This window comes from Rhinolophus ferrumequinum, chromosome 22 (assembly GCF_004115265.2).
Source record: "Rhinolophus ferrumequinum isolate MPI-CBG mRhiFer1 chromosome 22, mRhiFer1_v1.p, whole genome shotgun sequence".
Lineage (NCBI taxonomy): Eukaryota > Metazoa > Chordata > Mammalia > Chiroptera > Rhinolophidae > Rhinolophus > Rhinolophus ferrumequinum.
In genome coordinates this window covers 41694913-41717979 of record NC_046305.1, presented here as the reverse complement: position 1 = coordinate 41717979, position 23067 = coordinate 41694913, and the positions used below count along the sequence as shown (strand labels likewise).

Genomic DNA, 23067 nt, shown 5'->3' with positions numbered 1-23067 from the left:
GTGCCAGAGACAGGAGGGAATGGGAAAAGTTTGACTTAGAAGATTTATTTTTAAAACAATATATATCTAACGGACATCCTGTATCAATAAGAAGAAAGGATGAGGGTAAAGCTACAGAGATTTTTGAAAGAAAAAGGGCAAAAGAAGCTAAGCTAGGGGTCTCGTTCTCAATAAACGCAAGGTAATCTGTAGAGAACAGAGGGGTAGAATTAATTTAGAAAATCATCTTCTAAGCAATCAAATAAGAAGTGTGTGTACAGGTTAGCATACATACATCACCAACAATGTCAGATGAAAAACAATTTACCAGTACACACTCTATTCTAGAATCATTATATTTACCAAATATGTTCTAAATTTTATTTTTAAGGAGCTCCTTAAGAGCAGGCACCATATCACATGCCCGTCTATTTCTTCCCATGACATATACATTATGGGGATGAAAAATGAGAGATGGTGATTTCTTTGCAAGATTTTTTTAAAAGGCTAGTGAATTGCTAATATAAACAAATCATTACCATATGAGTAAACACCTTCAGCTCACATACACACTGATTTTAAAAATTAACCCTGAAAGATGGCTGACCTTTAAAAAACACCGCGTCACCTGATGCCTTCTCTTTCTTTCATTTTGACTAAACACTTAAAAGCCACTCCACAGAAGGGACCTGAGTATACTATATATACTCTATTTTATATTTCTGTGCCCTCAGGCACAATGAATTTCCTTATCGGTAAAACAGGGGTCGACAGAAGATACTTAGATCAATACCTGACACATAGTAAATATTCAATAAATGTTAACCAGCTATTATTTGTGAACGCTGTTTTCACTGTTTGGAATACCAACCAGTGATGTTAAGGCCCAAAGAATTTAATAAAAACTCCTTAGATATTGATGTTGGTTCAAAATCCCAGTAGAAATGGTATAACTATGTAGCAGCTGTTCCCCAATGATAAAACCCTAGATGGAATCTGGATTCACACTCTTAGAAAGCAACTTGTAAACCTAACGGCTCGGCAAACTACGTCAGAGCATGAGTCATTTTCTCCACCCCACCCTGAGGAACAGAAAAAGCTCTCTTCCTGAAATCTATTTTCAACCCTAGATATGCCTGTCTACTACCTGTCCCTCACTTCTCACCCATCTGTCCCTATACAGCTCTTCTACCACATGTATTAGTGGTTATTCCAGGGGCACTTAAATCATCTCCTTCTCCTTTTAAATACTTGTTTTCCGTGGAGAAATCCTGGCACTTCTAAAAGTCCAGGATTATACCTAGAGCACAGCCCCTTTCTGGAGGTCGGCAAATTCAGTCCCAATATGGCACTATTGTGGACAACACTCTAACCAGTGCTAGACCAAGGCACGCTCTTGGTCGCTCTACAGGCCCCCATTACCAGACAGATGGGATCATACGACAAGGATAGGCGTAGACAGCTTCTCTCCACGTAAGGCCGAAAGATTGGCCATCAAATCAATCTGATTTTTCTAACTTATTCTCACCTTTCACATACAACTCAGTCACTTACAAAGATTTTTTTTTTAGTAAATGATACCATGTAGTAATGGTATGAAGAGTAGACTTGAGTCCTAGCTCTGCCATGACTGACTGTGTGACCTCGGGCACGTCATCTAGCTTCACAATGCCTGTGTCTTTATATATAAAATGTGAAGAGCTTTGGCCTAGATGTGCTCTATGGTTACACTCTAATAGTCTGTGACTATAATTATTATAAGGCCAAGAGCAGACGAAATCTCTAAATCTGACACACAGAGGCTCAAAAATCAAACCATGAATCCGTATCTTCCTATTAACTCAACCGTGCACAGTAGCTACCACCATAATCCAGTGATCAGCAGCATGTTCTCCAATCATGTACTCTTGATCAAAAGGGACAAAGAGTAGAAAGAATTAGTGCAGCAACAGTAAGGAAGTAAGGGTTGTCTGACAGTGAACTCCCTATATTCAGGCTCAAGGGTTCTCTATAATTACAGTCGCAAACTAGCAGACCATTGAAGTTAGACTGCTATTCTTTAAAAAAAAAAAAAAAAAAAGTGAATATCCCTAACGAAAGATCACAGTCCACGCTAGTTCCAATCATAAGATTATTGCTCTCAGTGATTCCTTTTTATTGACAGGCACAAGTAGCTAACAGCAAAAATTCAGATTAAGGTGAAAAATGACATTTTGTTCAAATGCTTTTGAAGATACTACTCTTAAAAACCAGTTGTTTCCTAATTCAGTAAAAGAAAAGGTTAGCAGAATTACAGATGAGAAAAATGTCATGGAACAAATAAAAATTGTTACTAAAAAAAAAAAAAATTGTTAGTCTTTTTTTTAACAAAATTTTTTTGTTTGTGTCTGGAACTGCTGGACACTGAGACTTCAAATACAGATAAGCTTAGAAATTTATGGTCTCGTGGGGGAAGTTAGATCTATTTTTCTTGTGAAATTGGCAAGTTTCCTTAGCCTAGACTATCAGAATGGTATTTTTTTCCCCAGCCCACTGTCTCTCTAAACATGCCAAGCCTCTGCATATAAACATCCTTGAAAATCCTATTCAGTTCAAACTTCAGCTCTTTGCTGAAGCCCTCCCATTCCCTCGGAACAACTACTCCCACCAGATGGCTGGCATAGACTCTTCATTCCCTTCCAGCGTCCGTCCCAGAGGTTGATTTTCACAATTGAGTTCCATACTGTCCTTTCCCAGCCACCTCACCTCATTTTATTTCTACGCAGCTCTGGCTACTGTAAAAAAAATCATTTGACTATCTTTCCAGTTCCTACTCTCCTCACTTTTCCTAAGCTGCTAATTAGTTTCCTTGGTTTTAATTAAAATGGTAATGAAAACTCTTTTTGGTGCGACCCGAAACCCCTCCCACACCTGTGTCCTTCTCCCTGAAGGCACTCTGCCCAGGCTCAGCCTGGTCCTACAGGCTCGTGTCAAACCCCATAATGGTACTGCGTGGCCAAATTACTGTAATTATTTGGGTTTGCACCTATGTAGGACTCCTCGAAAGCACAAAACAGTGCCTTCTTTTTGTGTCTCTCCCTCCCTGCCCCCATCTAGAGCATAATCTAGGACAGAGTAGGCACATAATAACTATGGGATGAATGGCTTGAGTTTCTGTGAGATTCATTGGTTACCTAATCACATTTTGTAAATGCCAGTTGCAAAGGGTGGAATTTTTGATGTGGGCAGTTAACAGGAACAGATTTCCATTCGTCTGCTGTCTTTCCTCAGCTCCACACCCATTCCTGACTATGCCTTCAACTCTCACCCCACAACTGTACCTGACAATACCGGGGGTGTCAAAAACATGTATACAAGTGGACACTTAGGTCAATGTTGCTCAAGCAGTAGTTCGCCATAATCAGAAGTGTCTGGATGCTGATGGTAACCACTTTGAGCTCCTCTCGTAACTGCAGAAGTCAAACGTGACTTGTATTCATCTTTTGGTATCAGTATATATTGAGTATTACAATTTTAACAGTTTTCCTTTCTTAAAATGTGTATACATCGTTTTGCCCCCCTCTGGATATTTGGATTCCCTCACAAGTCTCCTCCTATTCTCCCTGCTCCCCACTAAACCCTACTCTCAAACCCTATCCCAGCTCCCTTGTACCCCCCATCCACTTCAGTGAAACTGCTACGAATCTGTCCTGTCCACCCTGTGTCCCAACACTTAAAAGAGTGTATGAAACATAGTGAGTACTCATTAAATATCTGTTCAGTGAATAAATGAACAAATATCTTAAGGATAAAAGATGGCAGTAAGTTGCGATTAGGACAGAGAAAATGGTCTCTTCTCTGAAAAAGATTTTTCTAGGAAGCAATCACACACCAATCATCAAAAAGCCTTAAAGCACATATAAGAAATTTCTTATAAAACTTAATCGATATATTAGACAATTTCAGAATATCTCCCTTCCCATAACCCCTTCTAGAGAAATCTCTACTTGCTTCCTCAGTGGGCAATGGTCTACAGGATCTGGGCCACTCCCCTCCCTGTGATTGGATCAGGAGTAAATACCTAACACAGGAGTCACCCAGGCACAGGCTGACAAAGGGCCTACACCCTGTGCGACTTAGCTCCAATAGATGAGTAGGAACAGTCAGAGTATCTGACGAATCTGCACAAGGAGATACAGAAAAAATTATCCTGCCACAATGTGTGAAAACCTACGCTACCATTATAGGGACTTCATGCTTCGTGCACATCAATGTCATAAAGGAAAGGATTCAGGAGAAGTTGGTCTGGAGAGAAAAGAGAACAGACAAATGTACAGACTTCAAGATGCCATGAGAGAGGAGAGAGGGCACACACGAACGAAGAGACAGAGAGTGAGGAAACCAAGGAGACAAAAAAGACAAGACAAAGGAGAACAAGAAAAGACAAGAAAGCAAAAAGAGGCAGAAATAGTGAAGACAATGCGAAAGAGAGAAACAGAAGGAAGGCAGAGACAGCAGCCTGGCCAACGCCGGACCTGCAGCCCGCAGTTCCTGCAGCCTGATTGCTCCACTCTTCCTGCATTCCCATAAAACCTCTCTGTACTCGAACAATAATTCCCTCCCAACTCTTTGAGCTGGCTTGAATCAGTTTTCTATTCCTTGTGACCAAAACGAAAAAAAAATAAATAAATGGAACTGCCTTTAAGTTAATTAGAGCCATTTATCCTTTTGTGGCCTTTAAGCATTTTAAGTTGGTTTTATTAAATATTGAATACATCAAAGGGAATGTTTATGACATATGTATAACAAAAACATCTGTGCACCTATCACCAAATATTAAACATTACCAGTTATCTTTGAAGTCACCTATGTATCCCTCCCCAATATAAATTCCTTTTTCATTAAATATTTCTACAAGGTAAATATGCAATGAGGGAGGGGAGATATTAAAAAAAAAAATCCTAACAACCAAAATATGTCCGGCTTACACGGTAATGTACGGTTTGTTCAGTTTCGCATCTTTCTCCGATTACAGGGACACGAGCCTATCGTTTTAGGAGCCTTATAAAGCAGAAAGAGAATAGCCATTTTCACACTCATAAATCACCTACGGAAGATGTTGGTTTGATTAAGGACGAACAAAAGAGGCAGTTCACTTAGCCAAGTAGCTCTCCTCAAAATGTTATCACTGAAGAATATGAACAGTAACCTGAGGGTCGCTACAGATCACGTGTTCTCTTTGGGTACCTGGCCAATTAAGAGAGAGAAATGGGGTTTCCACCTTACTTTTGCAGGACATAAAGAGACTGCTGAAGGGAGCAGTCATTTGTGAGTTAGAAAGGGGATTAACTTCTGCGGCGGCCGCAGCGTTCTAATTTTGTCCTCTGGTGAGTAAGTCTTCTTTCACTTCTTTGAAAGCAGGTCAACAAAAAGCCATTTTGATGCTAACACTAAATTATATGGTATGTACATATGACATGACCGAAAACTAATTTTGCAAAGGTACATTTCTTACTAGCCCTGCCTCAAAATGTTCTTGTGAGATAGAAATGTAAAATACTCAAATCAACACTCTCCGAATGCCCGGCATCCCTTCCCCATCTTATCTCCTCCACCCCTCCTATACCAACCTTCATTCCTGGCAAATCTATCTACTTGCTCACTCTTGTTTCTGAGCCTTTGCACATACTATTCCCTCGGTCTAGATTCGCTTCTCTCCAGTCTCTGCCTTGAGAGTTCCTATTTATCCTTCAAGGTCCATCTCAAATGTCACCTCCTTTGGGAGGACTTCCCTGATATGCCTGTTTCTCCTCCTCCTCCTTCCAAAATTTGGCTATCCCTTCTGTAACCACATTCCATATCTATTACCTTTGTTTACTTGTCTATCTCCACAGCTTGAATTGCTTAAGAGTTCTGTCTATTTCTTATTTATATTTCCAGTCTAGGAAAGTACCTGTGTACATGTAAGAAATTACATGTAAGACAATCAGATATCTAATCATATGTAGCTTAAAAAATGAGCCTCTTTTGGACAGCATGATAATGAAAACCGAAAGGCAATAAAGAATAACTTTGACTAAATGCAATGCAGTGTCCTGGACTGAATCCTGGAGCAAATAAAGAACATTAGTGGAAACACTGCTGAAATTGCAATAGAGTATGAAGCGTAGTTAGTATTAATGCATCAGTATTAATCTCCTAGTGCTGACAAATGTACCATGCCTGTGTAAGATGTCAACACTAAGGGAAACTTGTGAAGAGTATACGGGAACTCTATGCACTATTTTTGCAGCTTTTCTATAAAAAGCTTATTAAAAAAACATTCAAGTTGTCTAGAAAAAGTTGAAATATTATTGAGGACATGAATGTGGATATTAATTTCAACCATAACAAAAATAAAAGAATAAGAAACATACTTGTCTTAGACATAGAGGAAGGAATGAAACTATTTTTCAACAACCTGAAATGAACCAAAATATGTGACGATTTATTAATGCTGCAAAATGGTGAAAAAGATTTCCATCATTAAACTGAAGTAGCTCGATTGTTATTTTCCGAAATATATAACTCAGAATTGAAATGACGACACGGAAAGCTTACGGCTGCATCATCATATCACATATATCAGAACTGCGTTACCTGTGTAAGTCAGGAGAGTAATGATGGCATTACATCAAGCAGAGCCCCGTTTTGAAGTTAATGATTCCCATGTTCTAACTTCAGGAAACAGAGGGGGAAATGTTCTTTTATTAAAGGTATGTCACTCTAAAACAATTCTTTTGTAATTTACAGTAATTTGTAAAATGTAATTTTTAAGGTCCTGGGCACAATCCATTTCCATACAACACAATCCATTTAATAAGAAAATATAAAAACTAGGGATATCAATATATGACTAAAACAGAAATCCAAATACAGTGTTACATTTCCATAATAAATGCTTAGAATTAAATGGAATACTATTTTAGCTTTAAAATCCAACTATTACAGGTAGACTAATTACAAGATGACAAGAATCAAGCTACCTCAATAATTTCAAAGAAGTTTGATTTGAATGGTCCCTCTATCAGCAGTGTAATTAAATGTTAACAGCAGGCCACACGATCCACCCAGAAGATACAAACACAATTTAAATATATAAATAGAGTGTATGTTTTGATCATGGAGAGGACATGCCTGACTCTACCCAGTTGTAGATTTACATGAACAGCAAGAAAAATTCAGAACACTATCTACTTTTAAGTTAAACAAAAACATTTTGAGATGTAAAATACTAACATCATTCAAAAAACTAAGATTTCTTTGTGAATATTAAACATTCACCCATTTGAGAAGTAGGCTTGATGACAAAAAGAGGACCATGGCAACAATGAACACAATAATATCTCAGCTAATCCTTAACGACCTTTCTTAAACTTTTCAGTACCTTCCAAAGTGAACTTGGAAATCAAAAGGACATTCTTGTCTAAAGACTACATCCTCCTGAAACTTGTCTCTAAGATCACTAGGCCATTATTCAGGCACAAGTCAAACAAATTTGGTCTTTTTGGTATCCTCCTTCTTTACTTAAGTTCTTATCAGATATATTCATTTCTGTTACAACTTAATAGCAAAACATGGAAAATTGGATATTTCATTTACATAGAACACTGTATCAAAACCAGTACAATTAAACAGATCTTAACACAAGGTTATTCAGTTCAAGCAGCTTAAATTACAGAAATGATCCATATGATTGTAGGCAGGTAACAGGATAGCCTGGATAGATAAAGACGTAAAGATAACTAACTTGCTAAATACTGAAAAAGAATTATACCAAAACGAAGCCAGTTAAAAATGGAGGGGAAATCAAATACTAGAACAATGTCTTTTTCTTTCTTTTTCTTTTCTTTACATTCTCTTGAACATTTACATTATGGGCACTTTACGAACCTAAGTCTTTCAGGTTTCTAACTACCTTCCCTAATAGCTTTATTATGTTAAGTTCAAACTGAAGAATAAGAGAAATAACACAAAAATAAGCCTCTTTAACGACTTGCTAAAGTATTCCATCTGGTTGATAATATTAACTCCAAAGACGAGGGACCCCTGAAATCAGGCCTCTTGTGCAGAAGAAGGAAACTGAAGCTCAGAGATCAGGGCTGATCTCCCAATTCTCAGTCTTTTTGCCCTTCGCCCTACATTGCCTGGTATCTCCTATTCCTGAACTGAGTTACCAGTTCAAAGAGATACACTATAATAGTCTACCGTATTCTGTTGACCAGAAAACAAATTTTAAAACACATTTCAGAAATCTGAACAAATTTAGTGTCCACTGTCTAGACATTTCTTATGAGACCCACATGTTTTTTGGTCTTTACTGCTAATATACTAACTAGCTCCTGAGTACTTAGAGCATTTTTTACTCTCCACTTCTCCTAAGCCCCACCCCCCAATACAACAAAACCAAACTAAACATAAGGAGAACACAGCATGGATAGCTAAAATCTATGAGCAATCTGCTTTGCCAAATGTTTTTACCTACTCTCTAATAAAAACCTCTCTAAGGAAGGTTATTCACAAGGAGCAAAACCGTCCATTTTATCCCTTCCCTTAGCTTTGGACAATTTTCTGGTACTCATAAAAATGGGCGGGGGAGGGAAGACAGCCAGGAAAAAGCAGGGATGATGAAGCATAGACCCTGTATTGATTATATGCATTTAAAAAAATCAATGCCTGAACTACAATCGAAGGTAATTAAATGCAGGTGACTAACTATTCTGAGTTGGATGTGTTGATCATGGGAGTTCAAGACCCTGCACCCTACCTCAAGTTGAATTTAACTACATCTCTCACCCATACAAAATGGCAACTTAATGTTGAGAATTAGCAGGCATATTCTTGTGAATTAATGAAAAACTAAAGCAGTGATGTGTTTAGTTCTTCAATAATTCCATCTCATTCCATTAAGTCCAACTTCAATGGAATGAGTGCCTACAAGATGGCAGGCACTGTCATCTATTAATCGTTAACTCTCTAGCCATGCGTGTTCACAGAGAATCTGACCCACCCAGCCCTTGAAAGGGCGAGCCTTGTGGAACTCACAACACCCCCTCAACCTTGCCCTAGTCCCACGAAGCTGACAAGATTGTGATGGGCACCTGACAAGGCTGGGCCAGTCTGATATTCTTTCCTGGGAATCTGGAATGGGGATCTGAGTCAGAAGACGTGAAGCACTTAACTACCAGGTCAGACATGTGTAAGCCAGAGGAGTCAGAGAAAGCCGGAGCTGAAAACTGGGAGTGAGCAGAGAAAGCTGATCTGAAGAGATGACTTAACCAATAAAGCGGAGCAAGTGACCGGAGCAAGTGACCTTACTGCTGCAGGAGAAATGGGCGCAGGGGGCACGAATCACAATCCACCTGCACACAACCTAGCTGGAGTTCATTTACCTATCCTTGGATGTCTGATGCCTAAGAAGTTGCCTACTGTGCCCCTTCAACAAACCCCTCCTTGACTGGAACAGGTATGAGTGAGTTTCTATCACAGGCAAAACATTTTAGCATTATATTAGGTTCTGCAGCAGATAGACAAGAAATACGTAGTTGTCAGCCCTCAAGGACCACATAATTAGGAGCAGCCAAGTATACAAATAACCATAATATCAGGCAGACAGACTGTAAGAGGCATAAAAGTACTGTAAGGTTTCAAAGAGAAGGACAGATCAGATTCAATTAAGAACATCAAAAAGGTTTTATGAAGGGAACTAAATAGTAATCATAATAGATAGATGATGGTCTGGAATATTTTTAAAATGTATTTATAAGAAAAAGAAAATGTTGGAATGATAAGTCGCTCAACAATAAAAAAATTACTTTTATTGGTCCATGAATTCCAAAAATCTGGTAACAACTGAGTCACAAAATTTGGCAATTGACTGGTTAAAAAATGAGAGCAAGAGTTAAAAAACAAACAAACAAACAATCAAATCCCATTTTCAGTCTAAGTAATTTTGAGATGATGATGCTGGAACAGAAAATTTCACTGCAAGCAGATTTAGGGGAAAGAAGCGAAGAAGGGAAGCAAGTTTGCTAGAGAGATTGCCCTGAGGTAAGTGGCAGCGAGCAGTTCCTTAACTCACTGGAGAAAGGGGAGAAAAAGGAGCCATCTGACATACAGAAAACACATTTCTCAAAAATTCCAAGTAAAAAACTGTCCTCTCAAAGAGGAAATAAGAGACTCTTCACAGTGTCTAGATGTTTTTCTTTTGCATTTTGAACATTCCTTTTTTGCACAGCTACTGATTTTCCTGGTCCAAGATGAGGGACTTCAAAAAATGGAAGTTAGGTAATATTGTGGAAGAACCTGATGAAACACTATGGCCCCCGCCCACCAGAAAAATGTATATAACATAAAGTTTGCTATTTTAGAAAGGTCATGGATTTTCTGAAGCACTAAGGTATACACATCCCCCAGGTTTGTTTTTTTAAATACAGTAATATTTGATGAACACCTATTATGTGCCAGGACAGACAAGGGCAAGTAGATCTAAACTCAGACTAGTTCGATAGCTTCAGAGTGATGAAGTAAAAATGACTTACATGTACATCAGAAGAGGTATTCTACAGTAAGAAAATTCTTTGTATACTGTGATGGCTATATTTTGCTTATAAAAATAGCAAAGAAGACAACTTTAATTTCACACATGCGTTATGATATGGTTCAAGCAAGAGCATCTGTCTGTGCAATCTATTTGAATTTGTCGACTTAACTTGCTCAAGAATATAAAAAAAATCTTACTTAAAACAATGAAACATAAAATTTAAAAGCAAACACAGTAGTTTGATTTTTACTGCTTTTGAAGTTCCCTAAGTCACCATGTGTTTAATTTCGTTTTTAATTAAGTGTACTATTTATAAAGTCCTGAATAACGATTTTTCTAGACATTTGGACAAGTTCTACTGGTCCAAGTGCTGCCTGCCAAATCCTGCCATCTGGAAGAAAGCCTCACTGTTAACAACTGTATTACAATAGGCTAGGTCCTGAGGGGCTCTCCAGTGGTCAATGTAAATCAAAACACCCACGAAGATGAGACACACCTTAAATTTCATTAACTAACCGATCAATACAGACAATGCTAATGCCTTGAGCACTGTGGTTTCTATCAAACATATGAAAGGCCCCAGGAGCAATGGAACATTAGCTGGTTCCTGCTGGTTAACAATAAACACCGTTTCCCCAAAAATAAGACCTAGCAAGACAATCAGCTCTAATGCATCTTTTGAAGCAAAAATTAACATAAGACCCAGTCTTAAGACGGGGTACAATATAATGTAATGTAATATAATATAATATAATAGCTGGTCTTATTTTACTATAAGACCGGGTCTTAAAATTATAATATAAGACACCGTCATATATTATAATTTAAGACCCGGTCTTATATTAATTTTTGCTCCAAAAGACGCATTAGAGATGATTGTCCGGCTAGGTCTTACTTTGGGGGAAACATAGTATTTTAGGAGCACCTACTATGTGCCAAAGACCATGCTCATTCACAAATAATACCTATTACACAGAGACTGGCAATCTAGAAATACAATTTGAATTGACGTGTTCCGAAAGATCAGGTATTCCAACTGAAAGCTCAAGCTCCAATGCCTAACTTTCCCCCTACATCCAAAAAGCTGTTACCAAGGCTTCTGCAATCTACAAACCACCAAACATGTTAACATGAAGAGACTAGCATGGGCACCCAGCACACACTGGAGTACAAAATTAGGTTATGGTGCTGCATCCTGTCCTCTCCGGCTTTACATCACGGAAATTTGGCACTTCTCCTACAGTGACTTCTTTTTCTCAAAATCCATTGTTTTAAAAAGTAAAGTTCTACTGCTTACAAAAACCATTACTCCCACTTATTGTCCAACAGATCTCTAGAAAACACTTATAGTGAAGAAATGTGACTTGATTTACTGGTAAGCTGATGCCAGGGCATTCTATATGGTTTACTGAACCCTAGAAGCCAGTGTCTCAAAAATGTGAAAACTAATCGTGCAGAGTAAAATGCATCTGACTGCACATAAACGCCACTTAAAACGTATGTCAAGTAAAATAAACAGTAATTCCCGAAGCCAGGATTTTTAGTTTGAAGAGACCAAAAAGATAAAACATCTCACCAGAAGTCTCTCACAGCCTGTGTAGTAAGTGTGTCCAATTCTGTCATTTTTCCTAAGATAATTCCATTCCCACTGCACAGCATCCCTAACAACTGTTCAACAAACACCAACGTGTAACCTATTGTTCACTGCATCTTTGCCACAAACCTCAAATAAGCCAGTCCTTAAATTTCCTCAGCTCACACCATCTCCCCTTTATAAAAACAAGCACTTAGAAAACCTTAAGAAAATAAAAATGATCGAAAAAGGTGTTCAAGTATATACAGTCTCTGTACTCAGGTATAAAGCTCTTTTCCTTTATACCGGAAAACTTTGGATTTATCTCCACCACACACTTTCATGTTCATGGATAATCCAGGGTTCCTCCACCTCACCAACAGTTCAAAATGTCCACTCTCTAATAAATGACAGGGTGGTCCTTTTGGGACCACTCTGTCCTAGTCTCTCTTTCTATTTATAATAATTATTCAACTATTCAAGCGTTCCAGCTACTTACCCTGTCTGAAAGTGTCCCCACGCTCTCACCTCACAAGCCATTAAACAAGCCCACCACACCATCCCGTCCTCCTTGCCACCAACACATTCCAACCCCTTTCAAACCTTCCCTAATATCCTTCTCTTCCTTTATGAGCTTCTCCCACATACCTCACAGTCTAAAGGTCCTACTGCCCCAAACTCTTCGCTAAACGCAATTCCAGCACGGTCACACCCTCTCCAGTCTAATTCCTACAACCCCAAAACCCTACGCCTGGTACTTCACGCCCTCCACCCCCTTCGGGGTCCTTTCCCTCAGGGCCCCCAAGTGCCTAGGCCCTCCCGACACCCGCCAGCCCCGCCCCCAGCCCCTCACCGAGTAGCAGCAGCTTCACTTCTTTGGCCGCTTTCTCCCCGTCCTCCCGCAAGTTGCGGTCGATCATCTTGCTCCGCTCCACCGCCGCCTTGTCTTCGGCGCTCAACGTGCAGCCCATGGCGGCGGCGGGAGAGGGGACCGGGCCCGGGCTCACTCACACACCGCGGACACTGCGATTCGGACGGCCGAGACAGCCTCTTCTGCTGGGCGGCGGCCCTCTCCGTCAGCTCGCCAAGCGCCCGGAGAAACCGGATATCCGGCGTGTACGACACTTCCGGCAACGCCCAGCGGCTGTTCCTGTTTGAGCGTCTCTAGCTGGGGTAGAAAAGGTGCAACCGGAAGCGGAAGTACGGGGAGCCGGAGTAGAAGGGCGTGGCCCGCCTGCGGTTCTCCGGGAGTAGTCGGGTCATGTGGGACTCGCCTTGCGGTGCTCGACGTTAGACCTCTTTCACCTGTTCGGCTGCCTTATTTGGATAAATGTAAAAAAACTGGGGACTAGCTTCTTTCCTTCATGGCGCCCTCCCGAAGTCACACAGATTTGTTTTGGATGAATGGGGGGGGATTCCCAAATAAGAGCCCATAGCCCGCACGGAAATTTCTGCTGGGACTTTCTCACTGGCCAGAAAGCCCCCTTTGATCTCTGGATTTGGAAACTCGGGTTCCCTGCCTAAGTTAGTGTAGGACACCTTCTCTGCCGGGCTCGCCTAAGCCAGATGAGAGCAAACTGCAGAGCCTGGGCCCCCGCCGCACTTCACATCCGGTATCTAAGACCGACCATGCCTCGGTCTTGAGAGATCACTTTCTGCCTCCTCCTCTAGCCTCTTGCCGCCTGCTGTCTGGTCTTTGGGCCGTTATGTACGAATTTCGGTGGGCTTGAAAGTTGCCCAGCCACTAGGTTAGCCAAGGGCCACATAGTAGATGCTACCCGAAAGGTAAGCGTGTAGTTTCTCCATAAAATTTCCATGCTTTTCCCAATATAAGCCTGTTTCATCGCTCACATACCGTCTGCGTCAGGGGCTTAGGACGTCCACCAACATTACTTACTCTCAGTCCCGCACCCCAAAACAAACCAGTGCATCCTGTGAATCTCCTGAAATTTCCTGTTGTGGTACCACACAAAAAGGGAAGTTCTAGTAAAATTGGCCTCTCGGCTCTAGCATCATGTGAAAATGAATAAATTCCCTATGAAAGCCCCAGATTGATGGTCTTTTTGTCACTCATAATGTTGGGTACTACCGGGAAGGTGACCCTAAATTATCTTTACTGCCAAATAGACCCACAAACACCATACATTATAGAGAGGGGAACACTTGTAGCCCCCCAAAACCTTTCCCTGTGATTCAAACTACTTCCCTAATAGAATCTGAACCTTAGAATATAAGGTCCCAACAGAAAGGTCTATATAATGATTGAATAATTAGAGGGATTTCTTGAGAGCCACCTTAAACAGCCTCATCCCCCGTAGCTTAATACCAGTTCTTCAGTTTGAAGTCTCCTACCCATTCCCTAATAACTTACAATAAAAGGGACTGCTTTCCCATGATCGGTACTTACAGGGAGAAAGGGCAAGAGGAAAAGGAAGAAAAACCAGTATTTATTGAGTACCTGTTTGCCAAGTATGGCTAGGTGCTTCCACATATCTCTTAATCCTCACAACAACCCTGTGAGGTAGGTAATGTTATCCCCATTTTTACAGATGAGGAAATAGGCTCAGAAATTAAACATCTTTCCCAACTTCACACAGTGAGTAGGTGTTTATCTGACTCCAAATGCACCCCTTTACTACTATGCCACTGTGTTACCTGGGAAAACCTGACAACAAGGTTTTCATCTAGGATTGAGAGTTACCCCAACACGACCAGGGTGCAGGAAAAAGTAACTGACAGGACGGTTACTGATTCTTCCGTGGATTAGGGAGGTCAAATTGTGTCCAGGAACAACTTGCACAGCTCAAGATTACACATCGAACTTTACCCAAGTGATCCTAGTGGCTAGAAAACTCTTAGGAGGTTGTCATGGCAGAAACTGTTGGGAAAGTTCTCAGCATAATAGAATCTTTTATTTCCTTCATGATCTACTCAAAATAAATGGCAAACGAACCAGCATATGTCAAATTCTGTAATAAATGCCAGTGAGATCACAGTGCCAGGAAATTTCAGCCTGAATTAGAGTTATCCTTGAATTTAAATTTTTCTTCTTTGATGTATGGGAAGGAAGGGTTGGAGGGCAAAGTCAAAGGAAAAGGCAAAATAAATTAACAAAATGGCTGCCAGACAACGTTGAATGTCCTCCCCACACCCCTTTACCCACTTACAGACACCTTTCCTGTTTCCACTGGACACACACTGCCACCTACTGGCAATGCTTAGGGCCTACTAGCAGATCAGTGATGTTTGGAAGAGTTTTCCCCTATCTAGGAATGAGATTCCTCCGTTAGGAGTCTATCTTAAAAGGGAGGAGAGATGAGAATATGTTTTGCAATCACAAAAGACTCTCCCCGTTGTATATACTATCTAAAGGATTCCCTCAATATAATAGGCGCTAGACTAGAGGAAGTCTAGTGGTAGGAAGACAGAAACCTGATAATTTTCCTAGATCTAAAGGGGGAAAGCTGTTTGCCTAGTTTCATTGAATAAGGTATTTTTTCAAGTAGAGTTTCATTTACAACCCCCACACTTTACGTAGTCTGCAGGAAGCCTCCGTGTAGGTATCTTGCTCTAATGGACTGAACTCTCATAAGTTAGAACCACGAACAAATTCTCCAGTACATTTCTCACACACATTCCATAGCACTTCACCAGAGGTGAATGCTCTGTGAAAATGCAAGGTACCTGGTCAAATAAGACTGAACTCCTTGAAGGCAGTGACTCCACATCCCCTATGTGGGTCCCAGAAAATATTGGGTATTCAACTATTATACACTGAATTGAACCGAAGGAGTCGATGTTGATAATCAGTATAACTTTTATAATAAAAATTATTTATTGGCTGTTTAAAGGGGAAACTAAACCACTCCCACCGGGCCATATTCCCCTTCGATGCTCAGTGAGCCAGGAATTTGTTCAAATACAGACCACACCACCCTCTGGTACTCCCTCGACCCTTTAATGTTACCTGATTCAATTGAGGGAAGTGGATGGACAAGTAGTCCCAGATGGATGTCCTATCCAGTTTGCAATTATTCCCCTTTCCTTGAAAAATACCACCACCGATACCAACCAACACAGTTCCTCCAGTCTCAGTCAGCGAACAGCTGAGCCCCACTCCTGTGCCCTCTCTCCAACCCAGGGCTGCAGATAGGAGAGAGGTTTAAGTCTTTGTCACTGAAGCTAATTTTGAGAGCGAAGAATGGGAGTAGGGAAGCATTTAATGGACTATGGAAACCCCACCCTACCCGTTCCCAACCTTAGTCTCTGTACCCGATTGTCCAGGGGGCTGGAGGTGGGTCACTGCCACGAGGATAGAGATCAGGGAGGCCAGTCCTAGAAAGAAAAAAAAATATTTACAGTATTATTGGTCAGGGTGATTGCCTGGCCTCTCTGTATCCAAACACCTTCGCAATTCAAATGCTAGCCCCTACTTTCAACCATTCAACCCCCAAGCTTTCCACTTCTTTATCCTGAAAGACAAGAAGATGGAGCCACCCTGTCTTATTCTTGCCTCTGCTGAGATCAAGCCCCAAGCCTATCTCGCATGTGCAGGAGAGAGACAGAGAAATAGAACAGAAGGGCTGTTCCTGGAGGGTGAGAGAGAGCTGCAGTCAGCTTTCCTGTCTTCTGCTCTCTGTATTCTGATTGATACTTCCATTGCTTCTAGACAAACTCAGGAAAGGAATGTACCCTGCAGACCCTCTCACTTTAAGGAAACCTTAGGTCTAAAACTAGGCAAAGATCTAGTCATTCAAATGGAAACATTTGGCTGTAATTTAGTTCTTTTTAAGGAATTTAGTTAGTTCTTAGCGAGGAGATGGAAAGACATGGGTCATTTTCTTACCTTGCCTGGGCGCAATTAGTGTCTTGGACAATTACACTGAAAAATGAAATCTCCTAAAGTGTCCCCAGAATAACTCCAAACCTGGACTGCTGCCCTGTATCCTCCACCTCCTACCCTTAGCAAGTTTCCCTGCTTCCTGAGGCATGGAAAGTGCACTCACCTTCGTGACCCTTTACTCTCATCACCAGGTTCCCTCCCCCAGTAGTCAAAGATCATAGCCATGTCCAAGGCATTTGCCACATGTCCATCCTGTTGGCTCTGTTCCTGACCCAGGAAACACCAAGCAAAAGCTGTGTGCAGAGACCCCAGCCCCAGCCCCAGGTAGCCGGGCAAAGGTGATCCCACAAGGTGCTCCTTGCAGTCCTAACCACCTCCTAGCCCCTTTTCCCTCCAAGTGTCCAGCGGCCCATCATGATTCAGGTCGAGGGGAGGGGGCAGGATGGAGGTAGCTGTCTGACATGATGATGTCGCTGGTAAGTCGTTGCTCCAGGAACTCAGAGGTCTCCTCAGCTATCTGGCCTGGAATTCGAAAGTCAACAGCAGCTGGCTCCTGCTTGGGGCTGGGTAGGGGTCGGGAAACCCAGGATTCCGTGGGACAGCCAGTCCCTTGAAGGAACTGCAGGAAGTTCTCCTCAATGGACCCCTCCCGGCTAGGTAGCCTCAGCTCTTCCTCTGGAGCCTGCTTGAAGAAGCAGACAAACTGCTTGCTGAGTTCCCCCCGGATCTGCCGATTGAGACACCCATAGAAGAAAGGGTTGGAAGTGAAGCAGAAATAGCCGATCCAAGTCACCACATTCTCCACCTGCCCAGTCGAAATGGGCTGAGCACTTAGGGCAACGTAGAGGTGAAAAGAAAAGTAGGGCAACCAACAGAGCAGGAACTGTCCCCCCACAGCCAGGAGGACCACTGCCGCCTTCCCTCCCCCAAACGTCCGGTGCGGGGTGGTCTGGTGGGCCCCCGAGCTGGTGACCATGGTGGAGCGGCTGCTGAGAGACTCAGAGCGTTGCCGGGGCGTCTCCATCCACGTGGGCAGCGGTCCGTGCTGCATGGCGGCCACGCGGGCCACTCGGAACATGCTGCAGTAGACCACGAGGATGAGGAGCAGGGGCACCAGGAAGTAAAGGACAGCGAAGGCCACCACGAAGAGCTGGCAGGAGGTGCTGTGGCTCCATTGGAGCGAGCAGCCCGGGGGGATGCTGGGAGCTCCTTCCTCCCTGGACACCCTTCCCAGCACTGGCACCGAAGCCATGGCCACGGCCTTCACCCACACCCCCACCAGCACAGAGGCCACCAGCCCCAGCGTCATGCGCACCTCGTAGCGCATAGGATGGACCACATAATAGTAGCGCTCCACATTGATGGCCGACACCGAGAGAATGGCCAGGCTGACAAAGCACACACTCAGGAACAAGTAGAGGCGGCAGGTGACCTCCCCAAAGAGGTCATGGTCAAAGAGGGCGGAGCTGGAAAGCATGGCCAGCGGCATGAGGGTCAGTGCAGCCAGCAGGTCCACCAGGCAGAGGTGGAAGACGAAGACAAATTTTCGGAGAGCGGGTGTCTTGGCGATAACAGCCATCACAGCAGCATTGCCAGCCACAGCGGTCAAGTCCAGCAGGAGCATAAAGAAGAGGGCCACAGATTCTGAAGCCACGTCCCGCAGCCCCACCTCCGGGACCCCACTGGCAGTAGAGGGACCTGGGGTTTGAGGGAGCCTCCCCAGAGTGGAAGAGTTCCCTGATGACGGGGGGATGGGTGAGGACTCCATGGGGCCGAAAGAGGACACCCAGGACACCTCCTGTCACAGGCCCATCCCCCATCCTAGTCCAGTGACCCTGGGATGGCAAGCCCAGGCCCAGGCTTCCCAATGCTGTGTGTGGGGATGTGGGGAGAGGGTGCCTCCTGCTGGAGTCTGTCTCTCAGGCAAGCTCTTACTGCCAGCCTTCGAGGCTGGGCTGCTGGTCCGGAGTGCCAGCCCAGTAACTGAGGGCTCAGGAGCTCATCTCTCTGAGAGGAGGTAGTTCCAGGTCTGCCTTGGTGACTGAGAAGACGCAGGATGAGGGAGCCTTGGCTCCTTCTTTCCCACTTCCTTTCCTCTGTTGTCCATACCCTCCCCCTCTTTCAAGGACTGTTATCCAGAGATTCTCTGTCCTCTGTTCCCCTTTCCCAGGGTTCTGCTGAGCTCTGGGACAGTGCCCCAGTTTTAAGGTTGCTTATGTAAATTTCCTGATTTCTTGTCTCCTCAGAATGGTAGGAACTATTGGGGAGAGCAGAAGGAGCACAAGATTTGGCTTCCAGTCCCAGGTCTGGGAATTACTAACTCAGTGACTCTTCTGAAGTTCAGAAGTTTCCTCATAAGGGCATCTGTAAAATAAAGGGAATGATACCTACTTCACAATCGTGCTTAGAGGGTACTGTGAGATTTATAAATAATACCACTCATAATAAGCAGTGACATCCACATGCCAGGCCCTGCTCTAAGCACTCGGTGTGTACTAACTCATTTTCATCCTCATGCAACCCTCTTGGGTAGATACTATTCTTATCCCCAATTTGCAATTGATGAAACTGCAGCCTAGAGAGGTTAAGGAACTTACCGAATGTCACAAAGCTAGTAAGTGGCAAGGTCCGGGTACAGCCCCAGGTGGTCTGGCTCCAGGGCCAGTACTCTTCCAGCCCGCCGTGCCATGCCTCACTTGGTGGTACACTTCCACAGTGGCTGGAACGTAATCGGCATTCAGTAAATAGTAGTTGAATTTAAACCATCTCTAAAAATGTCTCTCCCTGCTCTGGGACTACCACTGAGAAGAGATTCCCCTGAAAGGGGGAAGGATTGTGCTTTGACAACTCTGACAACACCACCCCTAAGACAAAGAGCTGACACTTTGGGAGTCTTTAAGAAGGAGCAGTCAAAAGAAAATGTCCCAGCTAGAAGGAAACTGGGAGTTCAGCTCATCCAGCTTCCACTGCTCCCAAAGCCAGAAGGGCATACGTCACCTGAAAGCTGGCCCTCTCCACCCACTCATTGACTTCTCAAGGCCACTGTGCCCCTGCAGGTGGGAGAGGAGCTGGCCCTAACCTCCTACTCCCCAGGGCCCCAGATCTCTGCTCATTGGAGCTGACCACCTGAGGACCCCTGGCCCAAAGCCCTCTTTTTCTGGGACTGTTACATGTCACAGAACGGGGAGGGAGAAGCAGGCATCTGTGTAAGAGAGGGGTACACGTGAGAGTGGGTAGGTGACTGCGACTGTGGAAGTGGGTGAGCATGAAGCAGAAAAGAAAAACTGGAGGAAACTGGGAGGTGAAGAAGCCTGGGGTTTCGGCATCTCTCATTTCTCCAGATCACATGGCAGATCAAATATGTTTTATATGACTCATTGTCCAGGCTGAGTTTGTATATAATTGAATTAAACTGCCCAACTTTAGATTTTAAAATTTTGAATTTTTTTTTTATTTCCATATACTATTCCTGCAGTCCAGATTCCCTCAGTGTGGTGTGCTAAGGTATGCAAATGAGAGACAAACTATGGAGATGCCAAGATGGATTTTCTGTAGATGAGTCACAAGTTTTCTGGGTCCCATTTTCCCCATCTGTAAAATGGGAGGGTTGGATTGGACCGCCTCCAAGGTTCCTATCTATGATAACATTTGATGGCTCTGTGAGTTCCTGGGCTACAGAGGGCCTGGCAGTTGCTCAATTGAAAAAACCCATCATTTCTCTGACTGTAACACGGAGGACCACGTGGGGCAGATGGGCCCCCATCTTCTTCCATAGTTACAGCCTACAATCACCCTTGGTTTTAGCATTGCCACCAACCTTGCACTTATTTAACTTCTAGCGTGCCAGGCAGGCAATAGGTACGCAACACGATTTTATGAATTGAATCAAACTCAAATTGATCAGTTGAATGTCTGCTGCCAATACATACTCCAAGAACACTCAGTCAGTCAGCTGTGTGCCAGCCAGGAGCCGCTCTCCTGGAAAGAGTAACCTGGGCTCCCACACTCGAGGCAGCCCTAACTTTGGACAACCGCCCTAGAAACATGCCTTTCTCCCTAAGGATAACGGGAAGCTCACGTCACCGTTAAAATGGCCACATAGATTCAGGGGCTGCAGAAAAGATGAAGAGAGAGACCCAAAGTGAAGATATCAGCTTCTCACAAGACAGTCTACCAGAGAAAAATGCAGACAGAAATACCAGGGAGGCATCCTGGCCTCCCCATGTCATGACTCCCTCATCCCTTCTACCTGAGAGTGGGGCCCAAGAGAAGTGGCTCTGAGGCCCTGGGAGCTGAAAGAGTAAAGGCCCAGCTGCATGGACCTGCATGGACATCAAGAGTCTGCCAGCAGGGCCTACCAGGGTCCCAGACTGAGGGAAGCAGACATGCTTTCCACGTGGAGATGGCGGGAGTGCTGAGCAGCCATAATGGAGCCCTAAGCAAGAAAGCTTTGGATATTTCTCTTTTCCACAGCTCCCTTGGCCTTGCCGGTATCTCCACACTGACTCCTAAATTCCAGGATTCCAACTGACCTCCTAACAGGTAGACCGATATACCTGCTCCCTGGCCCTCCCTCATCGCTGGGCTGGGGTTGAGGAGGAGAGGGCTGTGGTGTGAGAGTGTCATGGGGAAGCCCGGGAGCCTCAGTCCCTTCTAGCTCAGATCATCATGCCTTCTCAGATGCTCCTCTCCTCCCATTGCTTCCTGCCAGCTACACCTCCCCCGCCCCCACCCACCCTCACCTCCAGGACCTCTCAGTATCTGAAGGCTTTGCCACCCTAGGGACTGAGGTTTGGGCCTCTAGCAGGGACCTGGTCAAGTTTCAAATATCCTCGTTTCAAGATACAAGCTGCATATCGAGGCCCAGCCAAAGGCCACAGAGGGTCAGTGGGCTTCATGCACCTGTTTCCCAGATACGGAGCTGCCACCCCAAGGACCCGAGCCTGGCCTTTCTTCAGACAAGAGCATGCCCTTCCTAAGCCAGGGGACGTTTCCAGGGGGCTGCGGCACCTCTCCCTGGCAGAGTTGCCCACACCCAGGACACAGAGTTACCCATCGGCCTGGGTGCCAAAGGACCCATTCGTAGGACGTAGGGGACTCATCTCGATGACATGGAGCAAGACAGATGGAGAACCCTGTCTGTCTGCGGGATGTGGGTACTCCTGCTGGCAGGAGATCAACCCCATCTCTAGGCTTCAGAGATGCCCACACCCCAGTACTGCCTTCGGGATACCTGGGAGCCATCCTTGGCATAACTGCCCACCATAAGGTAGGGTGGGCTGGTCCCCGGGATGCAGGGCGACCCTTCTGTAGGGAACCTCAGCACCCCGCACCAGGCCCCGGTCTTGCCCCCATTCCTGGCCTAGTCGGCAACTCCTACCTTTGCTGAGCAGCTCCCGGTTCCCATGTGATAGCTCCTCTCAGCTGATGCTTCTCCAAGGCTGCTGAAGCCGGAGCCACTGCAGTGAGCGTGAGAGGCAGCCGGCAGAGCAGGAAGCTCCGAGAGCTTCTGGGTCCTAATGGCCTCCTACTTCCCACCCAGCCCCTTGGAGCCACTTCAGGCACCCATGCCCTCAGGTGAGGCCCCCAGGATCAGCCCCTGCCCCTCCCACTGCCCTTAGGATGCTTGAGTGTCATCTCAAAAGCCTGGTGGGGCCAGGTGATGGGAGGCAGGGGAGACCCTCCTGGTCAGCCAGATGTAGGCAAAAGAACACTCGCAGTCAGAACATCCAGGTTTAAGGCCTGGCTCTGGCACTTACTAGCTGTGTGACCTTGAGCAAGTCACTTCCCATTTCTGACCTTGGTTTCTTAGCTGTTCAAAGAGGATATAAGATAGATGATATCTGAGGTTCCTGACAGTCCTGAGATTGCATGGTTCTAGGTGACCTGAGAACCAAGGTGCTTTGTAGCAGGCCAGTCAGTGCAGACACAGAGCCCCAGGCGTAGGCCTGGCAGAGGCTAAGGCTCCTGAAGTGGCCCAAAGTCTGGCTCCTTGGAAGCTGCTGAATGTGTATGGAAGGCACTTCAGAATATTGGTTCAGGAAGCTAGAAGGCACTTCAGAGTGACAGTCATGTTTGAAGGGGTGCTAAAGGCCTTGTCCTAATCCTGCA

The 23067-nt window shown here is 44.3% G+C and overlaps 2 protein-coding genes across 3 annotated transcripts in view; both read right to left on the bottom strand.

Moving 5' to 3' along the window:
- The window catches only part of GNAI3 (G protein subunit alpha i3), a 33796-nt gene extending 20574 nt beyond the window's left edge, over positions 1–13222 (bottom strand). Inside the window, exon 1 of the mRNA XM_033092732.1 lies at positions 12967–13222. Coding sequence (XP_032948623.1) covers positions 12967–13084 — 118 coding nt within the window. The 5' untranslated portion in view covers positions 13085–13222. The remainder of the gene's footprint in view (positions 1–12966) is intronic.
- Positions 13223–14559: 1337 nt separating this feature from the next.
- Positions 14560–22460, bottom strand: GPR61 (G protein-coupled receptor 61). 2 transcript variants are annotated; one of them, XM_033091933.1, is made up of 4 exons: positions 22337–22460; positions 19554–19675; positions 17120–19320; positions 14560–16448 (listed from the first exon to the last, which is right to left on the bottom strand). In XM_033091933.1, exon 3 carries the CDS (start codon positions 18722–18724, stop codon positions 17369–17371), a length of 1356 nt encoding a protein of 451 aa, XP_032947824.1. In that variant the 5' UTR covers positions 18725–19320; positions 19554–19675; positions 22337–22460; the 3' UTR covers positions 14560–16448; positions 17120–17368. The 2 variants fall into 2 exon arrangements, with proteins under 2 accessions (XP_032947824.1, XP_032947826.1); XM_033091935.1 differs by lacking the exon at positions 19554–19675 and having other exon boundaries at positions 22337–22404.
- Between the last annotated feature and the right edge of the window lie 607 nt (positions 22461–23067).

What these genes read in the sequence shown, in the direction of transcription:
- GPR61 (XM_033091933.1), bottom strand. Translation starts at nt 18,724, where the DNA reads ATGGAGTCCTCACCCATCCCCCCGTCATCAGGGAACTCTTCCACTCTG.